We start from the raw sequence: 24537 nt of genomic DNA, 5'->3' as shown, positions 1-24537 counted from the left end.
GATGGTTGAAATTACCCTTAGAGGTTCACTATACCTTGTAAAAGTATCGATGCCCGTTTGACATATTCAATGTCTATTTGATATTTCATTAAAGTATCAGTATTTATTTGATATTAAAAGTTATTCAAATAATAACAGCAATAATATTAAACTAGTAATATTAAACGTCATTGCGATCTTTCATGTTTGTCAGCCATGTTTGTGGTACTGTCAGTGATGACTGCAACGATTGTCCATTCTATCCTCCATTTTCTTTTTTTACATACGTACCATGTAAATAATTATACATTGTCATAATCATTTGAATTCCTGTCAATTTAAGTGTTTCAACCTTACACGATTTCATTTGGAAATTCGGATTAATAAGATGCCGGGTAATTGTAAAAAGGCATCAGCATTTATGCTCGTCCAAGCATCCATAGTTATGAACACTTCCTTAACTGTTAGTGATTCCTTCTTAGCATCCTGTTTTTCTCTCTAATATTTTTCATTCAAGAGTTTCTTTAAAGTTTTTAGGATCAAGGCGCGCACTTCGTTAATTGCCTATAATGTTTTTCGTTTCATCCTTCAACGGATTTTTATTCTTCCATCTGGTATTCTTTTCAAGTTGGAATCATCTTAATTTATTGCGTACTACTACATCATTTATTTAGATATTTATCATAGAGAAATATAGTTTACGGAAATGCGAAACATAGAAATGATTCGCACAACGTGATCCACGAACACAAATGACAGAACAAATTTGAATTGCCATATCAAGTATCGCAAACTGCTCGCGTATTTTTGTTTAATCACATGTTCCTGACACAAACTTTTTGAAGTTTTCGTGAAGGAAATTCGGAAATTCTCCGTGAAGGGAGAAATGAAAAATTATACTGTCACAGTGAAGCGATACGGATTTTGCTCACCGTATTAATTATTATTCACCTTTTGCAAGTTAATCTCAACATTTTGCAAATAGAATTCCCTTATTTGTAATCGAGTTTGTATTATCTGAAAAAGTCGTATTAAATTTTGTAAATAATGACTGGGATGAGTTGGGCTTGCAGCAAAACGGTGAATTTTATTTGTAAAAAGATAAATAAGTCTTGGAAACGAGGTTAATTGTAAGCGCGGATAAATGAATGAATTAATTTAGAATGCAAAGTATTGTAGCATCCGTCGACAGTTTCGCCACTGTGCTTTTGATACTACCTCGCCTTACGGTTGATATTTCAGCGTCTTTCATAGCTACCGTTTGTTTACAGGCATATACACTATGCGCATGTTGGACAATGGCAGCAACAATGCTTCTGGTCCAACGGGAGCAACGGCCTTGTCAGGAGTTCAGACTACTGGCGGCACGACCTCTTCGGCAACAGGCGTTACAACACTTCCGGGTGTAACAGACGAAAGAATGGACGCATCCAGCGATAGCGCAGTGAGCAGCATGGGCAGTGAACGAGTACCATCCCTCTCGGATGGCGAATGGATGGAAACTGGATCTAACTCTAGCCACACGCAGGCTGATTCCCATTATTCTATGGATTATGCTAGGTGATGAAACTGTTCCATTAAAACGGTCGCGTCAAATTAATGTTGATCCTCCTCCAATGCACGGACGAAAAGAGATTCCCACTGGTACATGAGACACGATCTTTTGTCTACGCTGTTATTAACCCCTTGCCGTACTATTTTCTTCATATTTACAAGGATGAGCACTCTTTCTATTGTAATAATTACTTAGAAGAAACGAAACAATATTTATTCCGTTCGTCTACATTTACTTAAATGGTTAAACACCGTTGACAAGAGAACAGAATTTTATTCCGGCTTAAAAGAACGAAATAACATTTATACTTAATAAAAATCTCTATGACGAGCCAGACTCGTCAAAATACGGCAAAGAGTTAAAATAACGCGCGTCTTTTTCACCATTATTAGACTGCGGACTTTTATGCAAAATAGAAATTGCAGCAAATTGTTATTATATATTATATATTGTTATAATTAATATTGTTATTATATAATTGTTATTATTAGTATCTGCAACAAAGAGCGTTCTTTTTCATTGCAGCAAATACCGAATGTCCTACGATTGTAGCTATTCCGTTTCCGGACGAAATGGTGGTTCCCCGAGATGCCAAACGGAACGCACCATGCCCCCGGTTGCACAAAAGAAGCATCAAATGTTCGCGAAACGATATTTCCAAGAACAAGGTACAAGCATAAGCATAGTAAACATTGAATAAACGGTGGAAGCGAGTTTGTTTACAGAGAGATGTTGTTGATACACGATTCCATTCGACGTGTTCATTTTAGGGTCGCCACTCGGAGCTACAGCGCACCCGACTACCCCGATGAAATATGAATACGATACACATACAGTCGGTGCTGGTGCACCAGGGAACGCGTACTCGGGGCCAATCGAGGGTGCAACCGGACCGCAACCTGAAATGAAGTACAGCTGCAGCGTGGACTTCAGCCGGCATCAGTCAGGTAAACTAGTGCACTGCGCCTTGTTTTCGCTGTAACACATTCGCTAACATGATTTGTTTCCTGGCTCATCCTGATCGCCGAACTGCCTTGTCAAATGCAACCTACCTTTATTAATTAAATATTAAAACAATTTCGTTAAGGAAAGTAATGGACTCCTTGAATATCACGCTGCCTACGATGATTTCAAATAACAACGTGTATAATGTGGATATCATGTATATGTGACGACAGTAGCGAACGTTTTCTTCCAAATTTCATTCAACTATTATTATTGTTGCATTACAAAATTTCGGTACATTCCTCAAACATTCGTAACACTGAATTTGAAACTATAATATTGAATACCTTCTTTAAAAAAAAATTAACAAAATTACCTTGTAACGAGGCCGTAAAACTAAGAAAATGCCTGAGATTAATACACGAGAATTACGTATTAAATGACTGTCTTGTCTTTCCCAGGACGTTCTGCTATTGAACATATTCACCATAATCACACGTATCATTTACCTGCGGAAAGTTCCGGGTCCCTTCAACGTCCAGTGTCTCGCGACAAAAAAGGTAAAACATTTAACTATATTTCGCACAACTTTCATTTGTCTAAATGTTCTTTTAAATGTTGCAATTCAATCTTCTTCTTCAGTGCGTAAGAGTGACAGCGAGGAACATCTGACTAGGGACGAAAAAAGGGCAAGGGCATTGAACGTGCCGATTCCAGTGAACGATATTATTAATTTACCTATGGACGAATTTAACGAACGTCTTAGTAAATACGATCTCAGCGAAGCTCAATTGTCCCTGATACGCGACATAAGAAGACGAGGCAAGAATAAAGTTGCTGCTCAAAATTGCCGCAAACGTAAACTAGACCAAATTATTAGTCTTGCCGATGAAGTGAAGGAAATGAGAGACCGTAAAATGAGACTTATTCGCGAGCACGAATTCATGCTTCTCGAGAGGCAACGTGTGAAGGACAAATTTAGCCAACTTTACCGTCATGTATTTCAAGTAAGTATACAGTATTAATTATCACATAACACGTATTCATACGCAGAAACTTGTGCAGTGTCGAATTTCATTTCCTCTATTAACAATTTAAGTGAATTAAACACAAAGCGAAAAGGAATTAAATAAGTTGTAAATGCATAAAAATCCGAATCTAAATAAGAATTCGAATTGTATATTTACTTCTATTCTCGGTTGGTCAATGTGATAATAAAGTATTCTACCATTTCATACTTCGTACAATACAAATAATATAATTTCATAAATACTGTAAATATGCTACAAAGCACCTTCTTCTAAACTTTCTTTCATTTCAAAATTGTTTTCAAGTATCTTATATTATAATCTGACATTAAATTTCAAAGTTGTTTAAACAATCCTTTAAAAGTAGTGACTAGATTACTTTATTTCAAATTTCACAAATAAATTTCATACACAAATTAATATTAATTCAGTTTCTATCTAAAACTGATCTAAAAAATCTTCCATAATCAATTTTATATATTTTCATTACAAATTTTTTGCTATAAACTAAAATAAAAACCCCCTGTTTTAATAAATTTGTTATACATATATAACAGTTAGATTAAAAATAAACAGGACTTTAATAAAAAATCGAACAAACGATTCACACGTTAATCATTGCTCATATAATTCTCTAAATCTTTAATTTGTGTAGTTCGTAAATAAATATGTTCTATATTTTTCAGTCTTTACGAGATCCTGATGGAAATCAATATCACCCATATGAGTACAGCCTTCAACAGTCTGCAGATGGAAATGTATTGTTAGTGCCAAGAAATCAGACAAATCCTCATCACTCACGTTCTACAACAATGGAACCAAAAACAAAACCTAATCCGGAACATAAGGAATGAAATTATCATGAAATCATGTTTAAAATACTATTTTCCTCCTATGTTGAACACACTTAATGTGTTACGCACGAAGGCAAACGCGGTGCTGCGAACGCAATTATTTAAAGTTGTTAAATACAATAATATAAAAATGATCCACGTTAAAAACAAAGTTCAATGCTTACCATTCGATATATCATATATCATATTTAACAACTAAATTTTTTAAAGTCAATCTAGAAACTCACATTGAGTTATATCTTCTTTTGCGACTGGAAAAATAATCATCAAGCTTAGAAACAGTGATTGTACATATAGTAACATAAAATAGCTATGCTATGGAAAAAAAGGTAGATCTTGCTCTAAAGTTTTATGTTACGTTTCAATCTCTTATTTATTATATTGATGAATGATACAATCATAAAATGTTTCTTTAAAAAAAAAAAAGAAAAATCTATTATACAGCACATGTTCAAATGATCATTTTTTGTATGATACAATCCACAAGAATATTGTTGTAATAATCCGATTAAAATAATTTTCTTTTTTTTTTGTTATTCTTTTTCCTCCAGTATAAGTGAATTATGCTTGTTAATTTTACAGAGCTCATATATGTGCGTGTATGTTTTTTTACATGCAGCGATTGCATTATATATAATTAAACATGGTTTCCTTGTTAACAAAAAAGCGTAACATACATTTCGATGCGATTGTTGTAGCTACAAATAATATACAATTTAACTAATACATAGTTGAGATAGAAATTAAGTATTGACAATCGTATCGAAATGTGATTATAGTAATTTTAATCTACCGAATGAAGTTATTCGTAAAATTGTTTTATCTTTACTAAGCATTAGTGCTTATATGCACGTTTCGGTAAAATCGACTAATAAACTGCATCAAGTATGTCATACATAACTCGGTGCAAATGAAAAGAAATACGATGAAACTATGCCAGTAGACAAAAAACCGTTTTTGTTATTACTTATACACTTATGTGGTTCTAAGATCTTTATAATTTTAATGGCAAAAATGTAAGAAATGTGTAATGCAACATTAAATCTGCATTTAAAATGAAAATAAAGTGAAACGGAACAATTAAAACAATAAAGGGCAAATGTCTGAGATATTGAAATATAATATGTTGTTCTAAGTATTTCATATTCTGTACAGGAAACTTCTCTGAGAAATGTTAAATTGCAGTCCATTTAAGCAAAACATTAACTGAGAAATTGTAATATACAATGACGAAGATATGTAGTAAGAATAATGTAAGTATGTGTATACGTATACTACAATATGTTTTACTGCTACAATATTCATAATAGGATTGATCAAAATATGAACAAACATAATAAATACACATATTTTTATAAAATAAGAGACGAATGAAGTTCAGGTATTCCACATTTGCCTTTTTATGTATATATTAATGTAGTTAGTATAATTTTCTATAAATATTACATATTCATAAGTATATAAATGAAACATATGTATTTATGTATACATATGTATATATATGTACTATATATACATATATATTATATAAAATATGTATGTATGTATTTATATACATATATAAGTACATATACGCAGAGTAAAGATGAGATATATGTTACAATGTTAAAAACAAACAAAATGAAAAATCTGTTTATGCCGACAATTTATAATAGTCAACTCTTTATTAATATTTACATACACAATTGTATTTATACTATTGGGTGTAGGCTGTCTTTACATACTGTACTTAGCGAGTGGAGATCACATTGTTGAAGACTATGATAGAAAAAGTATAATTTATAATAACTGTGTTCGTATACTGTACAAACGAACCACATTTATACGAATCTTTAATTCCATCAGATCACATTTTATGATCTCCCATGTCATTAAATTTCTATATTGTATAAATAAAGCTGAATAAACCTTTGGGGAAAGTACTGTATGTACTTTGATATCACATATACACGATACTTATCCACCTTTGCATTATTTTAGGAAAATAAAAGTCTTAAAAAGTTTTAGCGTCTTTATTTATAAAATGTGTTACTCGTACATTTACTCCTACATTTTATATAATATCACAGAAGTAAATTTATAAAAATATGACTATGCAGATTTTTTACTTTAAATTTTGTCCTCCTACAGGTCATATTCACCTTTCTTCAAATCTAAGGCATTCTTTTGGCAAATTTCTTTATACTACTTTTCAATTCTGAAGAAGAAATCATTTTTTTGTAAAAGTTTTTAATCATTGTGTTTTAACTATATTTGATCAGTGATAGAGTGAATTTGATTTGGCAAAAGGTGAATATTATGTAATTTGCAAAAGAATCAGTTACGAACTGTAAAGAATAAATTACTATCGCTATAAGATCAACATCATTATATCTTTTAGCACAACAATTATCATTACATAAATAAAATTAATAAAAACAATCTAAAGAAAAATCTTTATGAAGACATGTTAACTATTCTTAAGTATTTTATAATCGTTTAGTATCTTTTTCTTAGATAATCCACATGATAATTTTAAATCTATGCCAGTAAACAGAGTCTTAACTTTACTGTATGTTTTACATTTAAAAATTGTACATAAATTCTTTTAGAAAAATTAATTTCACTGTTTGTTTATGACTAGTTAATTGTTCTGATAATTGATACATAACTAATTGAAACATAAACAAAAACCAAATACAAATATTGGAACAATAGTTATACCACAAGAGAGTCTTTCAGAGGGGAAGAAAGTAAAAAATATAAATGTTTATATGAAAAGATTAATAACCTCAATACATAAAAATTATTTGAGATAATTACATTACCATTGCAATTATTCCAAAGCATGAGTGGCACAATGCTTCATTTTACAATAAAAAATAAGTTTTGTCGTAACATCTATGTTAGATAGAATTTTCATAGGATTTGTAGGACTTAAAAGGGATAAAAAGATTACTCACTGTTGTAAATTTTAATATTGTAGTTTTGATTTTATTAAGTGCATTATTTTAACTGTATCTCTTTAGCGTAATAAGAAAATAAATATTTACATATGTAATATATACAAGCTTGCATATATAAAAATATAATAAGCATTATAAATATACAATTTGTCTCTACAAATAAAATATGATTTTATCTTTCTAATTATTTATGACAAATTTTATGTACAAACATTTTAAACTTGTATAGTTAATCTTGTTTTACAAGGAGATCAGTCATGTCAAGTAAAGAAGATACCTCCAATGTTTTTACAATATTTTCTACTTGATTAGGTAATTCGATACACTTGTCTACAATTTCTTCTTGCATATGTATAACATCAAAATAATTTGTAGCAGCACATGATTTATCATTATTTTATGGTAATTACAAATCTAAATCAAACTAAAATGTATTTTCATTAATTTTTTTCTGATTGTACCTCTTCTGTTTCATCATTTGCATCATAACTTTGAAAATCAAAGTAAAACATAGAAGGACAAATTTGGATTTGTGAAATATTTTTTATTTTTGGAATACTATAATCAACATCATTATCTTGTATCTCCACTGTATACATTAAAATATCATTATATGGATGAAAATAGTAAAAAATAAGAGTATAGTATAAACATGTTTACTGAAATCTATTACGAGAGATTCGTAAATATACTATCATGAATGTTTACAGTCTGCTTGAATAAATTTGCATAATTTTATGACACATTATAGGCATTACTTACAACACACTTGAAGTTTCATATTCACGATATGCATATAGTTTGTTTACGACAATTTTTCCAACTTTGTATAGCACTATGATTTACTTTATTTATTAATGTTAATTACGATACACATAAGAATGCTTGTGATGTAACAATAGTTTATGGAATTTTTATAATTTCTCTCCAGTTTCTACATACGTATGTATTACAACAAAATTGGCGGGAAAAACGGGTTTGCAGAGGTTAACTGTGTTCTCAAAAACATCAAATTTAAATGTGTTTACATTGTACCTTGTTTACCTTAAAAAAATTTGAAACGGTGTACATGTAAAAGAGGTTGTTAATAAATCATTAACAATACTTTGATGTTATACTCCATATTTGTATATATATAACTATGAAACAGTGAATAAGTTTGCTCTTTTAGGTTCTATAACTGCATTACACGTCTTAAATTGTGATCCTTTTGGAAACAGATTACATATACTTTTTACTTATGAATTATGATAAATTTTTGCATACGTAAATAATTAAATGGACACAACACTTTATTCCTTAATTATCCAAGTACGTTTAGTGTCATATATATTTATAAATTTGAAAATCTTACACATTTTTTTACTCAGAGACATCTTTCGTTGTGAAACCACATTTCACGATTGACATCGATATGTACTACTTTCAATGCGTTTGAGTTCACGGTAGAGCTTCTGGACATTTCGCGAAAACTAATCATAATGTAATCGAGAGACAGATCCTGATCTAAAGTAAATGGTAATAAATATACGTTAATAACACACGTGATTGTTTCGTGATAAAAATTGTGTAAAATTAAGCTTACTAAATAATTGCTCTCGTTGTTGTCGTTGCAATTACATACAATTGTACAATGATAATATTTTAACTAATAAATCGTAAGTCAAGATACCATGGAGGTTTTGTTGTTACTAAATTTTATATTATATGCTTGTCAATGGTCAGTTTCAGCTATAAAATCATAAAATGGTAAGGCTATTAAATAACATTCTTTTATAATATTCATTTATAAATAACATCCTTTCCAAATTTCTCATATTATTATGAAACATTAATAATAATCTGATGCATGCTTCTGATTTTTTCCCTTTTCTTTAATCTTCCTTTATCTTATTGTCTAATACATAGCGTCATGCGATAAAAAAACAATCTCTAATTGTTGTAACTTTTAGATCTGTTTATCAGTGTACGTAGTATCAAAATAATATCATAAATTTGTACTATTAATTATAAACATATCTATTCCTATGTAAGTATTAAACTTATTTTGTTAAGTGTATCAAATATATGAGAAATTCGTTAAATTTAATGTGTTTTTAAGGAACTATAGCTATTGATAAATACTAGTTCATATTATCATACAAATCAATAATTTAAGACTTCAAATACATAGTGATTGTTGACATTTTTTATCATGTAATTCATTATCAAGTTGTAGTGATACTTAATCTTTAAACATTTGTATTTATGTAATTAAAAAAAGATTGTTGTGAAAATAACTTAAAGATTGACACCTCTAGATATATTTATAAGTTACCCATGTAATTCTTTAATAATATAGTTACGTTTTAAATTTATAATGTCTTTATTTTATATATGCATAGGGTGCAAATATATCACAATTAGAGAGAGATATAGGCTCCGATCAATTTCCACCTAATGAGCATTATTTTGGTTTAGTTAATGTAAGTAAAATATGTACATTTTATTATTTAGATAAAAATAAATGTAAAATATTGAAGTGATATTTAATTTTTAAATACTTTTTGTAGTTTGGAAATACCTGTTATAGTAATTCTGTCCTACAAGCTTTATATTTTTGCCGGCCATTCAGAGAAAAGGTTTTAGAATATAAAGCAAGAAATAAACGAACAAAGGAAACATTGTTAACATGTTTGGCAGATTTGTTTTACAGTATTGCAACGCAAAAAAAGAAAGTTGGATCTATAGCTCCCAAAAAGTTTATTGCCAGGTTACGGAAAGAGAAAGGTCAGTGCAATATTGTATTTTTTCACTTCTTATATAATCTCATATAAATGGTAGCATATGTAATTATGTGTATATTATAAATAATGCATGTATGATTTATTACAGAGGAATTTGATAACTATATGCAACAAGATGCACATGAATTTCTGAATTTCTTGATAAATCACATAAATGAAATCATTTTGGGTAAGTACACATTTGTAACTATGTTTAAACAAAGCACATTATTATACAATAATATTATATAATTTTAATGGATAAGAAAGAAACGTCATTATCATAATTAAAAGTGAAGCGAAAATTTATTACTCTTTGAAAGTGTTTTTATCTCAACCTTAGCAGAGAGAAGTCAGAGTAAGCCACCTGGTGGAAAGTGTGGAGCAGGAGATGCTGGTTCACCTTCAGAACCAACATGGGTTCATGAAATATTTCAAGGAATCCTGACATCAGAAACACGCTGCCTTAATTGTGAGACTGTATCAAGCAAAGATGAGGATTTTTTTGATCTGCAAGTTGATGTAGACCAAAATACTTCAATCACGCACTGCCTCAGATGTTTCTCCAATACTGAGACCCTTTGTAGTGATAACAAATTTAAGTGTGACCACTGTAGCAGTTATCAAGAAGCACAGGTATTTTTTAAAAGAATTTGTAATTTATAATTCTGTTTAAATTAACAATCTGTAAAATACTATATTCCAGAAACGAATGAGAGTGAAAAAATTACCAATGATATTGGCATTGCATTTGAAAAGGTTTAAATATGTGGAACAATATAATCGTCACATCAAAGTTTCTCACAGGGTAGTTTTTCCGCTGGAACTCCGGCTTTTTAACACTGTAAGTATTTTTCAATTGTTTCGTATTTCATTAATTTAATAATAATTAATAAACTGATTAATAAATATTTCCTAATTAATGTATAGAGTGACGATGCAGTGAACCCAGATCGATTATATGATTTGGTCGCAGTTGTGATACATTGTGGAAGTGGGCCTAATCGGGGACACTATATTTCAATAGTAAAAAGTCACGGATTTTGGCTGCTTTTTGATGATGATATGGTCGATGTAAGCTTTATATTACTTCAAATTATACATATTATAAACATTGATTATTAATTATAAACATCTGCCAATAAGCAGAGTTAAAAATTGTATATAAATGTGAATAACTGTACGACAAAATTTCTATATTCAATATCTATCTATGTTCAATTTTGTGACTTTTAATTTTCCGCTTATATGTATTTTTAATGTAACTTTGAAAGAAAACAATCATATGTAGTCGCATACATTCTATACATATACAAGCTTTGTAGGAATATTTATACATATTCAGTTTTGATTCCAGAAAATTGATGCATCTACCATAGAAGACTTTTATGGACTTACATCAGATATTCAGAAGAGTTCTGAAACTGGTTATATCCTATTCTACCAATCGAAAGATTGCAGTTAGAATTTTATATAAATATATAGTGAATTAAACAAATCCTATATAGCAATTTCATATTTTATCAAAGTACAGTATATAAGATTAGGAATGTTGTATGTTAGATTATTTATAAAAGTAAAGTATATACAAAATAGGTTTAATTATATTTTGTTCATAAAATATAGAGAAATTCATTAGCTTCATGGTTATTCATTAATGTAATTGCCTTGGTGAAAATGAGCACTCTTTGTTAAGAAAACAATTTGATTACAATTTATGTAAGAATTATTTATTTGAATTTTATTAAGAAACTAGTCTTTCTTCATTTGTTTTACTTTTAGAGTAATTTCTCTAGTAACTTAAAAATGTTGGAAGCGCAAACAGATTCTATATGTATGTAAAAAAGTATGACTGAAAATAAAATCATTGTTATAAAAATTTAAAATGCTATTTACAAATATAACTTAGCATTTATTCTTTTCATTAATAAAAATTAGAGTTAAAATATTTATTATTTTTTAAACAGAAGGGAATTTATCAGGAAAAAAAACACCAATTTTGTCAAAGCATGTTTATTTAGATCTTAAGCAATGAATTCATATGGAATAGGAGCAAGTAGTATAGGTTCTTCGCGTCCTGACACAATATGTGCTGTCCTCGGTTCGGCAGGCTGTCTTTTCAATTGAACTTTAACTTTGTTCTTCTTTGCTTCTTTCCTGAGTCTTTCATTTTCTTTCACACGTTTCAGGAAATCTTCTCTACATTTTGAATGAGTCAAATGTTCAATGCGAACATTGATCCTCTTGGCTATGATGCGTCCACGTACTCTCTTATTCACAATAACACCAAGAGCATGGGGAGTTACGTTAAATACACGTCCTGTTTTCCCATGATAAACTTTGTATGGCATTCCCTTTTGAACTGCTCCATTGCCTTTAATATCCACAATATCGCCAACTTTGTACACTTTCATGTACGTAGACAGCGGTATTGTTCCATGTTTACGGAACTTCCGAGAGAACAAGTCTCTCGTTCCACGACGATAACCCTTTGAATTCGTCATTGCTGTATCTCAATCTGTAAAATGTAAAAATTGATCGGTGTTCTATAGCAATTCTTTTCAAACGCTACTGTTAGCAATGTAAGGTTACGAAATTTTCAATGTCTTATTTTTCTTGCACAATTTTCTATCAGAATAGAAAAATTCGAAACTAATTATCATAGTATAAAATAATTTATTTTGAAATCAATATTAATATTAATTTATTATGAAATGCGGAAAATTAGGTGACACGTGCTAGTGTATTTGATCAAATAATTCAATAACATGATACTTTTTCTTTAACCAAAATAATAAGTTAAATGTACATAGATAAATTTCAATAAGCTTTTTCTATTTATAAAGAGAGATACAATATTAATAATGTCTAAGTATTAAAAATTTTCTTATAAATATTGTGAAACGTACAACAAGCAGTCTCGGCCACTCACGTCGAGAAAAAAGAGAAATCAAGAGTGGTAACTTGAATACATTTGTAGAGAGTTTAAATATAACTCCCAGCTTGAGCCAGCAGGTGACGTGGTTGGTGACAGCGCTGCCAACCTCTGAGTATGACGAGATCAATTAGGGAAATATCCGTATGATTCTCGGCGTGCTTGCAAGCCACTAAAGTTCGCTCTTATTTATTTGATTATTGTAAAACCTTAGACCATAAAATGTACAGTCATCTCACAATTCAGAAGCTACCTTTTTCCCCCAATTCCAGAACTTCTCATCCCTCGCCATTCTATCACTCATAGTTTAAAATTACAAACACAAGATTGCGCTTCGTTGTCCCAGAAGTTTCCTATCTATTACTCATTCAATCATTTACTCCGGTGCATGACAGTTGTTTTCTGAAAATTCATCGCGAGGTGTAAACTATTTTGCAAGCTTTTATTATTTGTTAACATTGCATTATTAAATAATGGTACGTCTTTTATATATTTTGTTATAACTTTCCTAAAATTGTTGTGTTTGCAAAGCTAAATATACTATTAAAGAATAATTATATGTTTGATGTTACAGTTTAAAAGTTTTTCGTTAAAATTTATATAAAATTGTTTATATATATTTCACATTACCATCTTTAGTACTGGTGTTATTATGGAACAAACTTACTATACCAAAATAAGTTTTAACATTATAATAAGATTCTAACCATAATCGTAACATAGATTGTTTATAATTAATTTTCAGTTTCGTAACCAATACGATAGCGACGTAACGGTATGGAGTCCACAGGGACGTTTACATCAAGTAGAATATGCAATGGAGGCTGTAAAATTAGGATCAGCTACTGTTGGACTTAAAAATAAGACGCACACTGTCCTCATAGCATTGAAGCGAGCATCTTCTGAACTTTCAGCGCATCAGAAGAAAATTATCCCTATAGATAAACATATGGGAATATCAATTTCAGGTTTAACGGCTGATGCTAGAATGTTAAGGTATATAATAAACTTTTAAAGTTTAGTTTTACTGTTATATTAATGTACTTAACAATAATACTAAACCTTAATCATATCAATATTATTAATTCGTATTCATATATTACAGTCGGTATATGCGAACTGAATGCTTGAACTACAAATATTACCATGATGATGTATTACCTGTAAGTCGTTTAATGGCATCATTAGGAAATAAATTACAAACTTGTACTCAAAGATATGATAGAAGACCCTACGGTGTTGGCTTATTAATAGCTGGATATGATGTAAGTTATTTTTCAGATATATCTATTTGACTCATTAGTCTTTTGTCTATGGTAATATATAAGAATTTATATTACAATCAACATTTCTGTTAAATTTTTTCTTGTCAATCCATAAAGTGTGACATACGATCTTGATATAATAGCATAAAATATTTTTGATTAGATATATCTTGCTTGGAAAACAAGATAGTTTTCATATGAACTGAAACAATCGCATCTGGTAGTAGTTAAGAAAATAATAAATGGCATAGTGCATTAATATTTATACAGGATAAGGGGCCTCATATTTACCAAACGTGTCCTTCATCAAATTTCTTTGATTGCAAAGCAATGGCTATTGGTGCACGTTCACAAAGTGCTCGAACATACTTAGAAAAACATCTGAATGAATTCATGTCATGCGATCTTGAGGAACTTGTAAAGCATGGTCTTCGTGCTTTAAGAGATACATTACCCAATGAAGTTGATCTATCAGTGAAGGTAAATTGATTACATTTTTCATGCATATTTTTATACAAAATAATTTCATACTTTCGAGAATTCATAACTAATAAAACAATCACTTTTTTACAGAATGTTTCTATTGCTGTAGTAGGAAAAAATACCGATTTTGTAGTATTTGATGAGGAAAAAACCTCTGTTTACTTATCACAAATTGAAGATGATAAACGTGGAAGACCTACTGAACCTGATGTAGAAAAAGATCCAAGACCACCACAACCACCACTACCACCAACATTCGATGAAGGCCCACGAGATCCACAAGTTGCAGTTGCAATGGATACTGATTAAAAATATTGTAATATATTTTATGCAAACATAAAAGAAGAATACGCATTTTGTGTTTAAAATTTGTATCTTTACTATCGACATTATCATTTTTAATACACTGGAAGATATTACTGGCTTATGAAAATTTTCTTAAACAATTCTTCACACAGAAAACATTTAGTTTGTTATGTTGTGTAATTAACTAATACACACTTTGTACATTCTAACAAAATTTACAATTTATATTACAGTATCCATAAATATAAATCTATACTTAAAAACTATGGTTGCACCACGACAGCATCATCATTGTTTTTCAAATTTTTGTCTCCGTTTCTTTAAAATGTTTGTTAAGAAAAATTCTCCAGCTTTATAAGATGATCGTACTAATGGACCACTTGCAGTATACAAGAATCCCATCTCATTTCCTACATCTTCCCACTTCTTAAATTTCTTTGGTGTGACATATTCAATAACTTTTAAGTGTCTTTTTGTGGGTTGCATGTATTGACCAAGTGTTACAGCATCTACCCCAATATCTCTTAGGTCTTTCATAGTTTGTTCAATTTCTTCATCAGTTTCACCTAATCCCAACATTATGGACGATTTTGTAATTAATTCTGGATTTAGCTTTTTTGCGGTTTTTAGCACGTGCAGCGACTGTCTACGTAATATATAAATATAAATATTTGAAGATCATACATTTTTTTTTTTTAATTATACTATCAACGTGAGATACCTGTACTGAGCTCGTCTATCTCTTACAAATGGTGTTAAACGTTCAATGGTTTCAATATTATGAGCAAAAACATCAAGATTAGAATCAACAATTGTTGCAATACAATTTTCATTTCCTCTAAAATCTGGTACCAAACATTCCACTAAAATGTTGCTCCTATAAAAATGTATGCAATTTCTTATAAAGAATTGTTGTTTCCTATATAATATTTGTAAAAGTAAAATTTCTCAAATAGTTTATATACCTCTTTTTCAGTTCTTTTACTGTTTCTGCAATGTGACTTGCTCCACCATCATTTAAATCTATAAAATACAAACATTTCAAGTTATTGTCACTTTATACATATATATATATACTTATAAAGATTATAAACATCATTAACTAACCATCTCTGTCGACAGATGTAAGTACAACATAATCCAAACCCCAGTCTGCTATTGCAGTTGCTGTATGTACTGGTTCTTCTGGATCTAATGGTAATGGTGTGCGAGATGTTTTTACAGAACAGAAACGACAACCACGAGTACATGTATCGCCCATTAACTATATTAAATTGTTTTCCACTATTATTATATATTAGCGATTCAATGAATGAGTGAATCTTATTAAAAAAATTATATAACTACCTAATAACAAAGTAAAAAAATATATCTTACAACTTTAATCTTAAGAATTAATTCATTTAAAATGGCAAATAACTACAATACAAATATGTATTAATTATTGATACTTGACAGTTTAATTAGAAGCGAAAATAAGAAGTAATAAAATGAGTGAAAATAATTATACAAACCATAATAGTAGCAGTTGCTGTACCATGATTGTTGCCTCCCCAACATTCTCCAATGTTAGGACATCGTGCTTCTTCACACACTGTACTTAACTTTAATTGTCTTAGTTGTGCCTTTATCTTATTATAACTAGAACCCATTGGTATTTCTGTTTTTAGCCAAGGTGGTAACCTTAAGCGAGAACTATCTCCTTTTTCTAATTTCAATTTTCCATTGTAATCTTTGTATGTTCCATCAATGAAATCTCCCAAATCGGGACCATCTTCCAATTTTTTAGAAAATGTACTTTCTTTTAGACATTGTATGCTCTGTAGATGAAAGACGTATGTTTAATAATAGCTCAGACAAAAAATTATATAAAATGCAATCTTCAATATTTTTTTAAGAATGCTACCTAACTATAACTTTTCAGAAATATTAAAATATTAATGAAAAGCATTCCCAAGCATTCAGATACATAAAACTAAAATTTATTGAACATAATCTAAGGAACAGTTTAATCTATGGGTGATTCTCTTAAAATGTTTAGTACAATTTTAATTTCAACAAGACATGAATACATTAGAAAAATCTGAGAGCAGCGTAACATTATTATTAAAAAGAAATATTTTAAATAAAAATTTAGTTATATAAATTGCACCCATTATGTCTTTTGTAACATTATATGTATATATACTATAAACACATATATATATTAATAATAAAATATATATGTACATATATATTATTTACAAGAAACCATACAGATTTATTCTTTTTTGTGTTGAAATAAATAAAGACTTTATATAGAAATAATAAAAACTAAAAAAGTTGACATTTTCATACTTGTTAATGTATATATAGGAAGAAATAAATGACTTACCACAACATGAAAATTACAAATAGATGATATTTTTGTTCTACTTGAATTACGAAGTACTGGAAACATGTTTATTTGTGAATGAACATTTAAATAACCTACAAAAATATATCAAAAACAATTCTTCTTATACCATAAAATGTAACTACTGAAAGACCAGTTAACTGTAACTAACCAATTGACCACAGCTCTCAGCATTCTAATCGCTTTATGTACGGCTATCTTCCAGAAAATAGGAGTGGGAAAATTATCTATTAGAAATGGGATTGGAGGATACCTGTAGTTTTTCACTGGCGGTCCATTAGAATCGCTCAATCCCATTTATGAGGTTTCCTCTCCACCATTTAGAGCAGATTCCGAGCAGAATCTCTGACACCATTGCTCACACTGAACCACCAATAGAAACACTGACCTTAATTGGAAATTCTACGAAAGGTCAGGATGATGAGAGTTTTGTAATTGACTAAACAAAATGACAATCATGACCTTAATGTTAATATACATGATATGTTCAATAATGATTATCATCGTATCCCCATACGGGCCTAAACGATCAGTAATGTAGGGGCAGGTACAGAGACTGCTCTTCTTTGATTGGCTGATGATACACTGCTGAGACAGACATCATTTTACTGCGCATCAAATCTGTAGCAAACTATGTCTCAGTAGTGGATTTTCAACCAATCAAAACAAAGAAAATATCTACATCGTTTTTTACTTACGGATCAACCTGCAGTCTGGACATATGCAGGAGAAGATCTCAAATACTGCAAGTTACATCGGCCGGAATGGAAATTGCTTTTCTTTGATTGGTTAACCATTCAACACTAAGTCAGGAATCAATACGGATTGGATACACAGTAAAATGGTAGGGATGCTTGCAAAAGTTAATGGAGGTAGAAAAATTATGCAAAACCGAAGGTATCATTGTTGTACGTGCATACATATCGTGATGTGCTCTATTTCGAAGTTGTACGAATAACTTAAAACAACTACATTTATTTTTTTTTTATATTCGATACATTCTAGAACCAAATTTTAAATCTCCATTTACGTTTTTCCTAATACTTATTCATAAAGACATATTGAAATATAAACTAATAATTTAACACCTCATATGGGAAATATATTATCTCAATGTTTTCAATGGAAGTTTGAAATATGTTCTGTCGACATTGATGCAATTTGATAAAAACGCGTCTGCAGTTTGTAATAAATTTTGTAAGCTTAGTAACACATACTGACGTAATATCGTCCGATCTTTAGGAGCTTTCTGATTGGTTTTGACGAAGATAGGGTGACCGTTCGTAATTTGTTAGTTATTACGTTTGACATATCAGCAAGTTCTGTTGTTTTAATCAAGGTGTTTATTTAATGAAAATAACTATCTCACATATAATATGCCATAATGGCAGATCCTGAGGGATGGTCTGCAACGCAAGACAACGATTATTCGAATTTTCAGTCAAATGACAGCTTTAATTTAAATGAAGTAACTGGTATCGATGGTAAGTTTCGTATATTATTTGCTAAATTAGAATTTTGTTTTAAACATGACATTTCAAAATGTTCAGTTCTTTCATGATTTTTTAAACATTTTACTTTATTTACAGTTCAATTTCCTACGATTCTATGAATATATTATATGTGTTACATATATTTAACATATTTTATCTTTTAATTTCAGATCTCCTTACAAATTGTGAAAGCGAACTATTGAAAAATGGAAATTTATTCAGTGATGATGCATTGTTGTCACAATTGGATGAACCCTTGGACACAGAAGAATTGGATTTCTTAAATTTTAATACTAATGAGGAGTTTAAAGATTTCAAAGAATTTCAGGATTTTAAAGATCCAAATATTATTAAATCTTTGACAAATGGAAACGTTATGTTAACACCTCCAGTGGCAGAAAATACTCAGCCTGTCCCTTGTATAACTCAACAACAACCACAACAACAACAAAAATCACAACAGCAACTACAACAGCAGCAATCATTACAAGACATAGCATCTGTACAAACTAGACCGCAAAGAATATCTGTTACACCAACGCCTACAGTATTTAGTTCACAATATACTCTTCCCCAAAATGTAAACTTTAGTGTTCAGTCGCCTGTTGTAACAATAGCACCAGTTACACAACAAAGGCAGTTGCTCCTACCCGCAAAACTTATAAAATCAGAATCAGTTGTCTATTCTAGAGGAGCACAAGCTGTTAATTCCACATCTGTCCCACATCAAATACATACTTTAGTAAATACTGCTAATGGAACTGTTCTAACTACTGGTAAGAATAATTAGTGTAATCATTATTTATCAGTTTTGAGATAACATTTGAAAGTAATTACATTTAAATTTTCTACTAGGTATCCCTGTTGTATTAGATACTGATAAGGTACAGATTAATCGCTTGAATACAAGCACACATGTGGGTGTACCTCGGGTGAAGGAGGTAAAGCGCAGTGCTCACAATGCTATTGAACGACGTTACAGAACGTCAATCAATGATAAAATTATAGAATTAAAAAATATTATTGTTGGAGAAGATGCTAAGTTAAATAAGTCAGCTATCTTGAGAAAGACTATAGACTATATAAGGTATATTAAACTATATTTAACTCTTCATGTATAAAATATGTACTGTGCTAAAATGAAAATTTCAGATTTCTCCAGAGTTCTAATTCAAAATTGAAAGCAGAAAACATGGCTTTAAAAATGACGGCACAGCGACAAAATTTACGCGATTTGTTGGTATGCGGGGAATTGACGCCACCAAGATCAGATTCAAGTGAACCATCTTTGTCTCCTGCACCAGCACCATTATCTCCACCATCTCCGTCATCCATAAAAGACGATCCAGATGTATTGCAAAATATGCATTCAACACCTATTCTGACGAATACAGGGATAAGAGATCATACTAGGCTGACACTTTGTGGATTTATATTCCTATTTTTAGTATTCAATCCTTTGGGTTTTGTTTTTAATAATGTTGGCAGATTTAAATCCGAATATGTGAATACTAAAGTCGATGGTCGTACGATTCTCAACTATCAAGGTAGAGCTTTGTTACTACATCATTGTATGATATAATAGAAATACATAATTAATGATTGTATTATAAATTTTACAGGTCAATCCGAATTTGAAAATCCAATTTGGAGTAATGTATTTTTGTGGATAACAAACATCGTACTTTTAATCGGTGGGGTTTGTAGACTATTACTTTATGGCGATCCAATACTACCACCTGATAGCAAAGTGTTCCTTGAACTTCATCGATGGAGACGTCAAGCGGAATTTAATATATCGAAAAACGAATGCAGTCAAGCGTGCCGTGATTTAAATCAATGCTTACAATATTTTGGTCGTCCATATCCAGCATCGCGTACAGAGGCTTTGCTTGTCACTACTTGGCAAATTATAAGACAACTTCTCCATAAGTTATGGATTGGAAAATGGATCTTATATACTCATAAATGGTTCACCGAAAAAACGACTCGGCAACAAGCGGAAATGTCTGCTATGGAGATAGCCATTATTTATCAACATATGTTATGTTTACATCTGACTGATGGATCAAAGAGTGGAACGCTATATCTTTCTTTATCTGCAGTAAATTATGCCGAAGCCGCTGGTGAAACTATGCCAAAATCATTGTTAGCTGAAATATATATTAATGCTGCGCTCTCTTTTAAACAATCACTCTTTCCATTCATCCACAAATACTATTTGGGCAAAGCACGCATATTACTATCATCATGCGCAGTTCCATCAAAGCTAAAATGGATTATGAGTGATGAAGGATCGAAATTTTTGATACTTCAGAAATGGCAGTATGGAGATCGACCAGATAATGAATTTACATCTCAAAGTAGTAAAGCTGATCCTCTATCTTATGCATCACGGGCATATAGAGATTACTTAATTGGGCATTGTTTACGCATTTTAACTGGTACAGCTGGAGATGCTCATTTGTCTTCTATTTTGGAATATGGTCAAAGCATTATGGCTTCCGCTGGAGTCGATGCTGGTTTCTTATGTACTGATAAAGTTACCGTTACACGTAAGTTAATAGGAAAGGAAACTTAAATATATAAAAATATATTGAAGAAATCATTCATACATTGTATTCGATTTTATTTTGTAAATTTCATCTTGAAAATGTCGATTTATTAATCTTTTATTTTAGATTGTGAGGATGAAATTGCATTATGGTGGGGAGCAGTTCTTTATGTAGCTGCATGTTGGAGATTAAAAGAGGATGATTCACAAGCTTGGAGTATTGTTGAGAGCAAATTTCCCTATGAAAAAAATTATCAGCTATGTAATAACAATAATAGCATTAGTCCATTGCCATATATTGTATTGAATGCTTTACAAGCAGCAAAAGCTACTACTAAATCTGCTTCTATGCGTCTTATTGATCAAGCAGGAATATTACTTGAACAATGTTTGGTTTATTATAATTGCAAACAACAGTCGTCGCAAAATGTTTTGGTGAGATATTTTTTATATATTTGTTATAATTTAATAAACTTAGCTTTATGTATAAATATTTGATGAACGTAAACATTGTCTAGTACATACTATTTAGCTTAATATGTTTACTATTATTTAGTAGAGGTATTTATAATACTTATACAACTGCTTTCTTGTTACAAGTGTGCATTGTAGTTGCATTGCATGAAATATAACTATGCAATACTTCTACAGTGCAATTCCTGTGGCAAGTCTTGGCACCATATGTAGATAATCTTAATCAAATTTGTACATATACTCAATATTATAACGATTTCCTATATACTTCTGAAAATCTTGCAGCTTACACAATTATGGATTTGCGATTGGTTACTTGAAATGCGAACTATGCTTTGGCAAGAATTGGATAATGATTCAGAAAAGCCAAGTATAAACATTTCTTTGGGAAGTTTTCAGCGTGATTTAGCTTGTTTGAGACAATTGTGTCAACACATTCCAGTAAGTTTGAAGGAACATTTTCAAATACTATGAAGGAATAAATGTTTATGCTTTCACTTACTATATTATCAATTATATATATTTTAGTCGACATTAGCACGTGTATTCCTGTATGAAGCTACAGTACGCATAATGGCAGGTGCAACACCAGTGAAGACTCAAGTGCTATTAGACCGCAGCTTGCACCATAGAAATTCTCGTTCTTCACTTATTTGTGGTAAAGACAGGTCGCAAGAACAATACAGTGGAGAAAGAGAACACGCAGTTGCTTTGTGTTTAGCATGTCGACATTTACCTGCATTGTTATTAGCTTCTCCTGGAGAACGTGCAGGTATGCTTGCAGAAGCAGCAAAAACTCTTGAAAGAGTAGGTGATAGAAAAAGGCTTCAGGAATGCTATAAACTGATGCGACAGTTAGGGCCTGCAATTTCTGTTAATTAATGCGAGATAAATATGTTAGTATAACTATAATTAGTATAATTATGTTAGTTTATTGTACATATTTAAATTCTCCGAATTCTTTTATATTGTATGTTCAATTATTCAATTTTTGTTTAAGCAGTTTTTTGTAAATTGACAATCAACACTCATCATTTAATCATTTTGAGTTTATCAGATCTGTTTAAATTGTACTAAAACAATAAACCTTGTATAACATGTAAGTTATTCATAAATTTATGTCTATAAATCATGTTATCTAATACTTAATGTTACAAAATTTATAATAATGAATATGTTAGCATAAAATTAATTTATTTATACAATGTTTAAATATAAAATGGAACAAATTTTTTGTAACATTAGTTATGAAGTAAACATTTATTAAAAAGAGGATGTACGGAAAATGATATATAGTATTTAAATGTATTTATTTCATTAACAAAAATGTAGCTATGAATATAAAGATAATCTATATATTATTATTCTACCAAATAAATCTGAACTTTGATTAAATATAAATTTGAAACATTTTGCCCGTTTTGGTTCATTCAAAGTAAATCTTTGTAGTGTGTTTTTATCTTCTGGGAAAAATGGTTCAGAGAACTCAGTTCCTTTGTTATCAATTTCTATGTGACAATCTTTACCAACAAATCCACCTTGAAATTCAATTTCAAAATAACTTAGATTACACTCTTGTTCAAAGTCAATAACAATCCATTGTGGAGTTCCCTAAAATGAATAACTCAGTTTTATGTTATTAATCATTTATTAGTATACATGGTTTCAAAGTAAACAGTGTACATTAGAGAAATTTGAGTATAATTTTAGTGATATACTGTAAAAATATTTTTTACCGCATCAGAATTCCAACAAGTTTCAGGACAATTGTCAAACATATGTTTCTTTCCATACAATCGATTATTCTTCTGTAATACTGAGCTGACCCTATATAAATATTTCCAATATTTTATTATATTTGGGCAATGACTGTAAAATTCTTTAATCTTTCCATATATCTTATTATACGTATAAAATTAAAAATACATTGAAATTTGTAAATAATAACCTACCGGCATACAAATTTGTTTTGCGTTAATAAGCACGTCATAATAAAATAAAATGAATTTAACTTGCAAGTAATACAGTTTCAAATATCTGATAGCTACACTTCACCCCTTTAATTATAATTTACTTTATACTGTAATAGTAAATTAAATAGTTAATGCGAAAAATATTCTTAAATAAATATATCTACATATGTACTCTTTATGTTATATCTTTTATGAAAATAATTATCTACTTTAAATAACTAGTTTAGGTTAGTTCTTCTCTAGGTTAAGGATATTTCATTGACATGAGAGCATGTGCGTACAAACATACGATATACATAAAACGGTCATGTGCTGAAAGCTCTGCTCCAACACTAATTCAAGAACTTCTTTACACGTCCCCACCGTTCTACTGCGCATCCAGCTTCACGTAGTGACTTTTAGAAATAAAGCCCGCTGGGAACGTTCTGACTTGCGTACTCACTATTTCCTCTTTTTATCAGAGACTGTGAGGGCAGCACTGTTCAGTTGTGAATCGTCAACTAATCTGGGTACATTTTAATTCATTGCAGTCTCTTAACCCAATTTACTTCAGATACACAAAAATAAAATGACGTCTGAATTATTATT

General features: G+C 30.3%; 7 protein-coding genes across 10 annotated transcripts in view; 4 read left to right on the top strand and 3 right to left on the bottom strand.

The window, feature by feature from the left end:
• The window catches only part of LOC144472142 (segmentation protein cap'n'collar-like), a 61839-nt gene extending 55532 nt beyond the window's left edge, over positions 1–6307 (top strand). For all 3 annotated transcript variants that reach the window (XM_078184923.1, XM_078184921.1, XM_078184922.1), the window contains 6 exons: positions 1251–1539; positions 2060–2202; positions 2305–2481; positions 2941–3039; positions 3122–3486; positions 4194–6307. In XM_078184923.1, coding sequence (XP_078041049.1) covers positions 1251–1539; positions 2060–2202; positions 2305–2481; positions 2941–3039; positions 3122–3486; positions 4194–4361 — 1241 coding nt within the window. In that variant the 3' untranslated portion in view covers positions 4362–6307. The remainder of the gene's footprint in view (positions 1–1250; positions 1540–2059; positions 2203–2304; positions 2482–2940; positions 3040–3121; positions 3487–4193) is intronic.
• Positions 6308–8740: 2433 nt separating this feature from the next.
• On the top strand, positions 8741–11945 carry Usp12-46 (Ubiquitin-specific protease 12/46). Its single transcript, XM_078184924.1, has 8 exons — positions 8741–9055; positions 9691–9771; positions 9859–10075; positions 10181–10261; positions 10415–10707; positions 10778–10915; positions 11002–11145; positions 11429–11945. The coding sequence occupies exons 1-8, from the start codon at positions 9053–9055 to the stop codon at positions 11534–11536; spliced, it is 1065 nt and encodes a 354-aa protein (XP_078041050.1). The 5' UTR covers positions 8741–9052; the 3' UTR covers positions 11537–11945.
• A 123-nt stretch (positions 11946–12068) lies between these two features.
• Rpl21 (ribosomal protein L21) lies at positions 12069–13092 on the bottom strand. Its single transcript, XM_078185128.1, has 2 exons — positions 12981–13092; positions 12069–12589 (listed from the first exon to the last, which is right to left on the bottom strand). The coding sequence occupies exon 2, from the start codon at positions 12573–12575 to the stop codon at positions 12096–12098; it is 480 nt and encodes a 159-aa protein (XP_078041254.1). The 5' UTR covers positions 12576–12589; positions 12981–13092; the 3' UTR covers positions 12069–12095.
• Positions 13093–13332: 240 nt separating this feature from the next.
• Prosalpha6 (Proteasome alpha6 subunit) lies at positions 13333–15177 on the top strand. The gene is made up of 5 exons (XM_078186338.1): positions 13333–13482; positions 13752–14002; positions 14112–14271; positions 14542–14751; positions 14845–15177. The coding sequence occupies exons 1-5, from the start codon at positions 13480–13482 to the stop codon at positions 15061–15063; spliced, it is 843 nt and encodes a 280-aa protein (XP_078042464.1). The 5' UTR covers positions 13333–13479; the 3' UTR covers positions 15064–15177.
• Positions 15178–15332: 155 nt separating this feature from the next.
• On the bottom strand, positions 15333–17792 carry Las (lipoyl synthase, mitochondrial). 2 transcript variants are annotated; one of them, XM_078186336.1, is made up of 6 exons: positions 17709–17792; positions 16575–16880; positions 16168–16324; positions 16026–16083; positions 15782–15937; positions 15333–15706 (listed from the first exon to the last, which is right to left on the bottom strand). In XM_078186336.1, the coding sequence occupies exons 2-6, from the start codon at positions 16710–16712 to the stop codon at positions 15349–15351; spliced, it is 867 nt and encodes a 288-aa protein (XP_078042462.1). In that variant the 5' UTR covers positions 16713–16880; positions 17709–17792; the 3' UTR covers positions 15333–15348. The 2 variants fall into 2 exon arrangements, with proteins under 2 accessions (XP_078042462.1, XP_078042463.1); XM_078186337.1 differs by lacking the exon at positions 17709–17792 and adding an exon at positions 17435–17515.
• A 902-nt stretch (positions 17793–18694) lies between these two features.
• LOC144472582 (sterol regulatory element-binding protein 1-like) lies at positions 18695–23377 on the top strand. The gene is made up of 8 exons (XM_078185798.1): positions 18695–18939; positions 19119–19724; positions 19804–20035; positions 20101–20495; positions 20571–21503; positions 21630–21937; positions 22262–22417; positions 22505–23377. Exons 1-8 carry the CDS (start codon positions 18840–18842, stop codon positions 22856–22858), a joined length of 3084 nt encoding a protein of 1027 aa, XP_078041924.1. The 5' UTR covers positions 18695–18839; the 3' UTR covers positions 22859–23377.
• LOC144472583 (nuclear receptor 2C2-associated protein) lies at positions 23249–24278 on the bottom strand. Its single transcript, XM_078185799.1, has 4 exons — positions 24159–24278; positions 23929–24056; positions 23713–23803; positions 23249–23587 (listed from the first exon to the last, which is right to left on the bottom strand). Exons 2-4 carry the CDS (start codon positions 23964–23966, stop codon positions 23309–23311), a joined length of 408 nt encoding a protein of 135 aa, XP_078041925.1. The 5' UTR covers positions 23967–24056; positions 24159–24278; the 3' UTR covers positions 23249–23308.
• Between the last annotated feature and the right edge of the window lie 259 nt (positions 24279–24537).

This window comes from Augochlora pura, chromosome 7 (assembly GCF_028453695.1).
Source record: "Augochlora pura isolate Apur16 chromosome 7, APUR_v2.2.1, whole genome shotgun sequence".
NCBI classification, from domain to species: domain Eukaryota; kingdom Metazoa; phylum Arthropoda; class Insecta; order Hymenoptera; family Halictidae; genus Augochlora; species Augochlora pura.
The sequence above is the reverse complement of the archived record's forward strand: the minus strand, read 5'-3'. Positions and strand labels throughout refer to the sequence as shown.

Coding starts and splice junctions, on each gene's coding strand:
- Usp12-46 (XM_078184924.1), top strand. Junction 10,076..10,180: donor CAGGTTACGGAAAGAGAAAG/GTCAGTGCAATA, acceptor GATTTATTACAG/AGGAATTTGATAACTATATG. Junction 11,146..11,428: donor TTGATGATGATATGGTCGAT/GTAAGCTTTATA, acceptor TTTTGATTCCAG/AAAATTGATGCATCTACCAT.
- Rpl21 (XM_078185128.1), bottom strand. CDS start 12,575: ATGACGAATTCAAAGGGTTATCGTCGTGGAACGAGAGACTTGTTCTCT.
- Prosalpha6 (XM_078186338.1), top strand. Junction 14,272..14,541: donor TATTAATAGCTGGATATGAT/GTAAGTTATTTT, acceptor ATATTTATACAG/GATAAGGGGCCTCATATTTA. Junction 14,752..14,844: donor AAGTTGATCTATCAGTGAAG/GTAAATTGATTA, acceptor ACTTTTTTACAG/AATGTTTCTATTGCTGTAGT.
- Las (XM_078186337.1), bottom strand. CDS start 17,500: ATGTTTCCAGTACTTCGTAATTCAAGTAGAACAAAAATATCATCTATT. Junction 16,084..16,167: donor TACATCTGTCGACAGAGATG/GTTAGTTAATGA, acceptor TGTATTTTATAG/ATTTAAATGATGGTGGAGCA. Junction 15,707..15,781: donor GATAGACGAGCTCAGTACAG/GTATCTCACGTT, acceptor TATATTACGTAG/ACAGTCGCTGCACGTGCTAA.
- LOC144472582 (XM_078185798.1), top strand. CDS start 18,840: ATGGCAGATCCTGAGGGATGGTCTGCAACGCAAGACAACGATTATTCG. Junction 18,940..19,118: donor TGAAGTAACTGGTATCGATG/GTAAGTTTCGTA, acceptor TTTTAATTTCAG/ATCTCCTTACAAATTGTGAA. Junction 21,938..22,261: donor AGTCGTCGCAAAATGTTTTG/GTGAGATATTTT, acceptor AAAATCTTGCAG/CTTACACAATTATGGATTTG.
- LOC144472583 (XM_078185799.1), bottom strand. CDS start 23,966: ATGACGTGCTTATTAACGCAAAACAAATTTGTATGCCG. Junction 23,804..23,928: donor CAAAACAAATTTGTATGCCG/GTAGGTTATTAT, acceptor ATATTTATATAG/GGTCAGCTCAGTATTACAGA. Junction 23,588..23,712: donor CTTGTTGGAATTCTGATGCG/GTAAAAAATATT, acceptor TATTCATTTTAG/GGAACTCCACAATGGATTGT.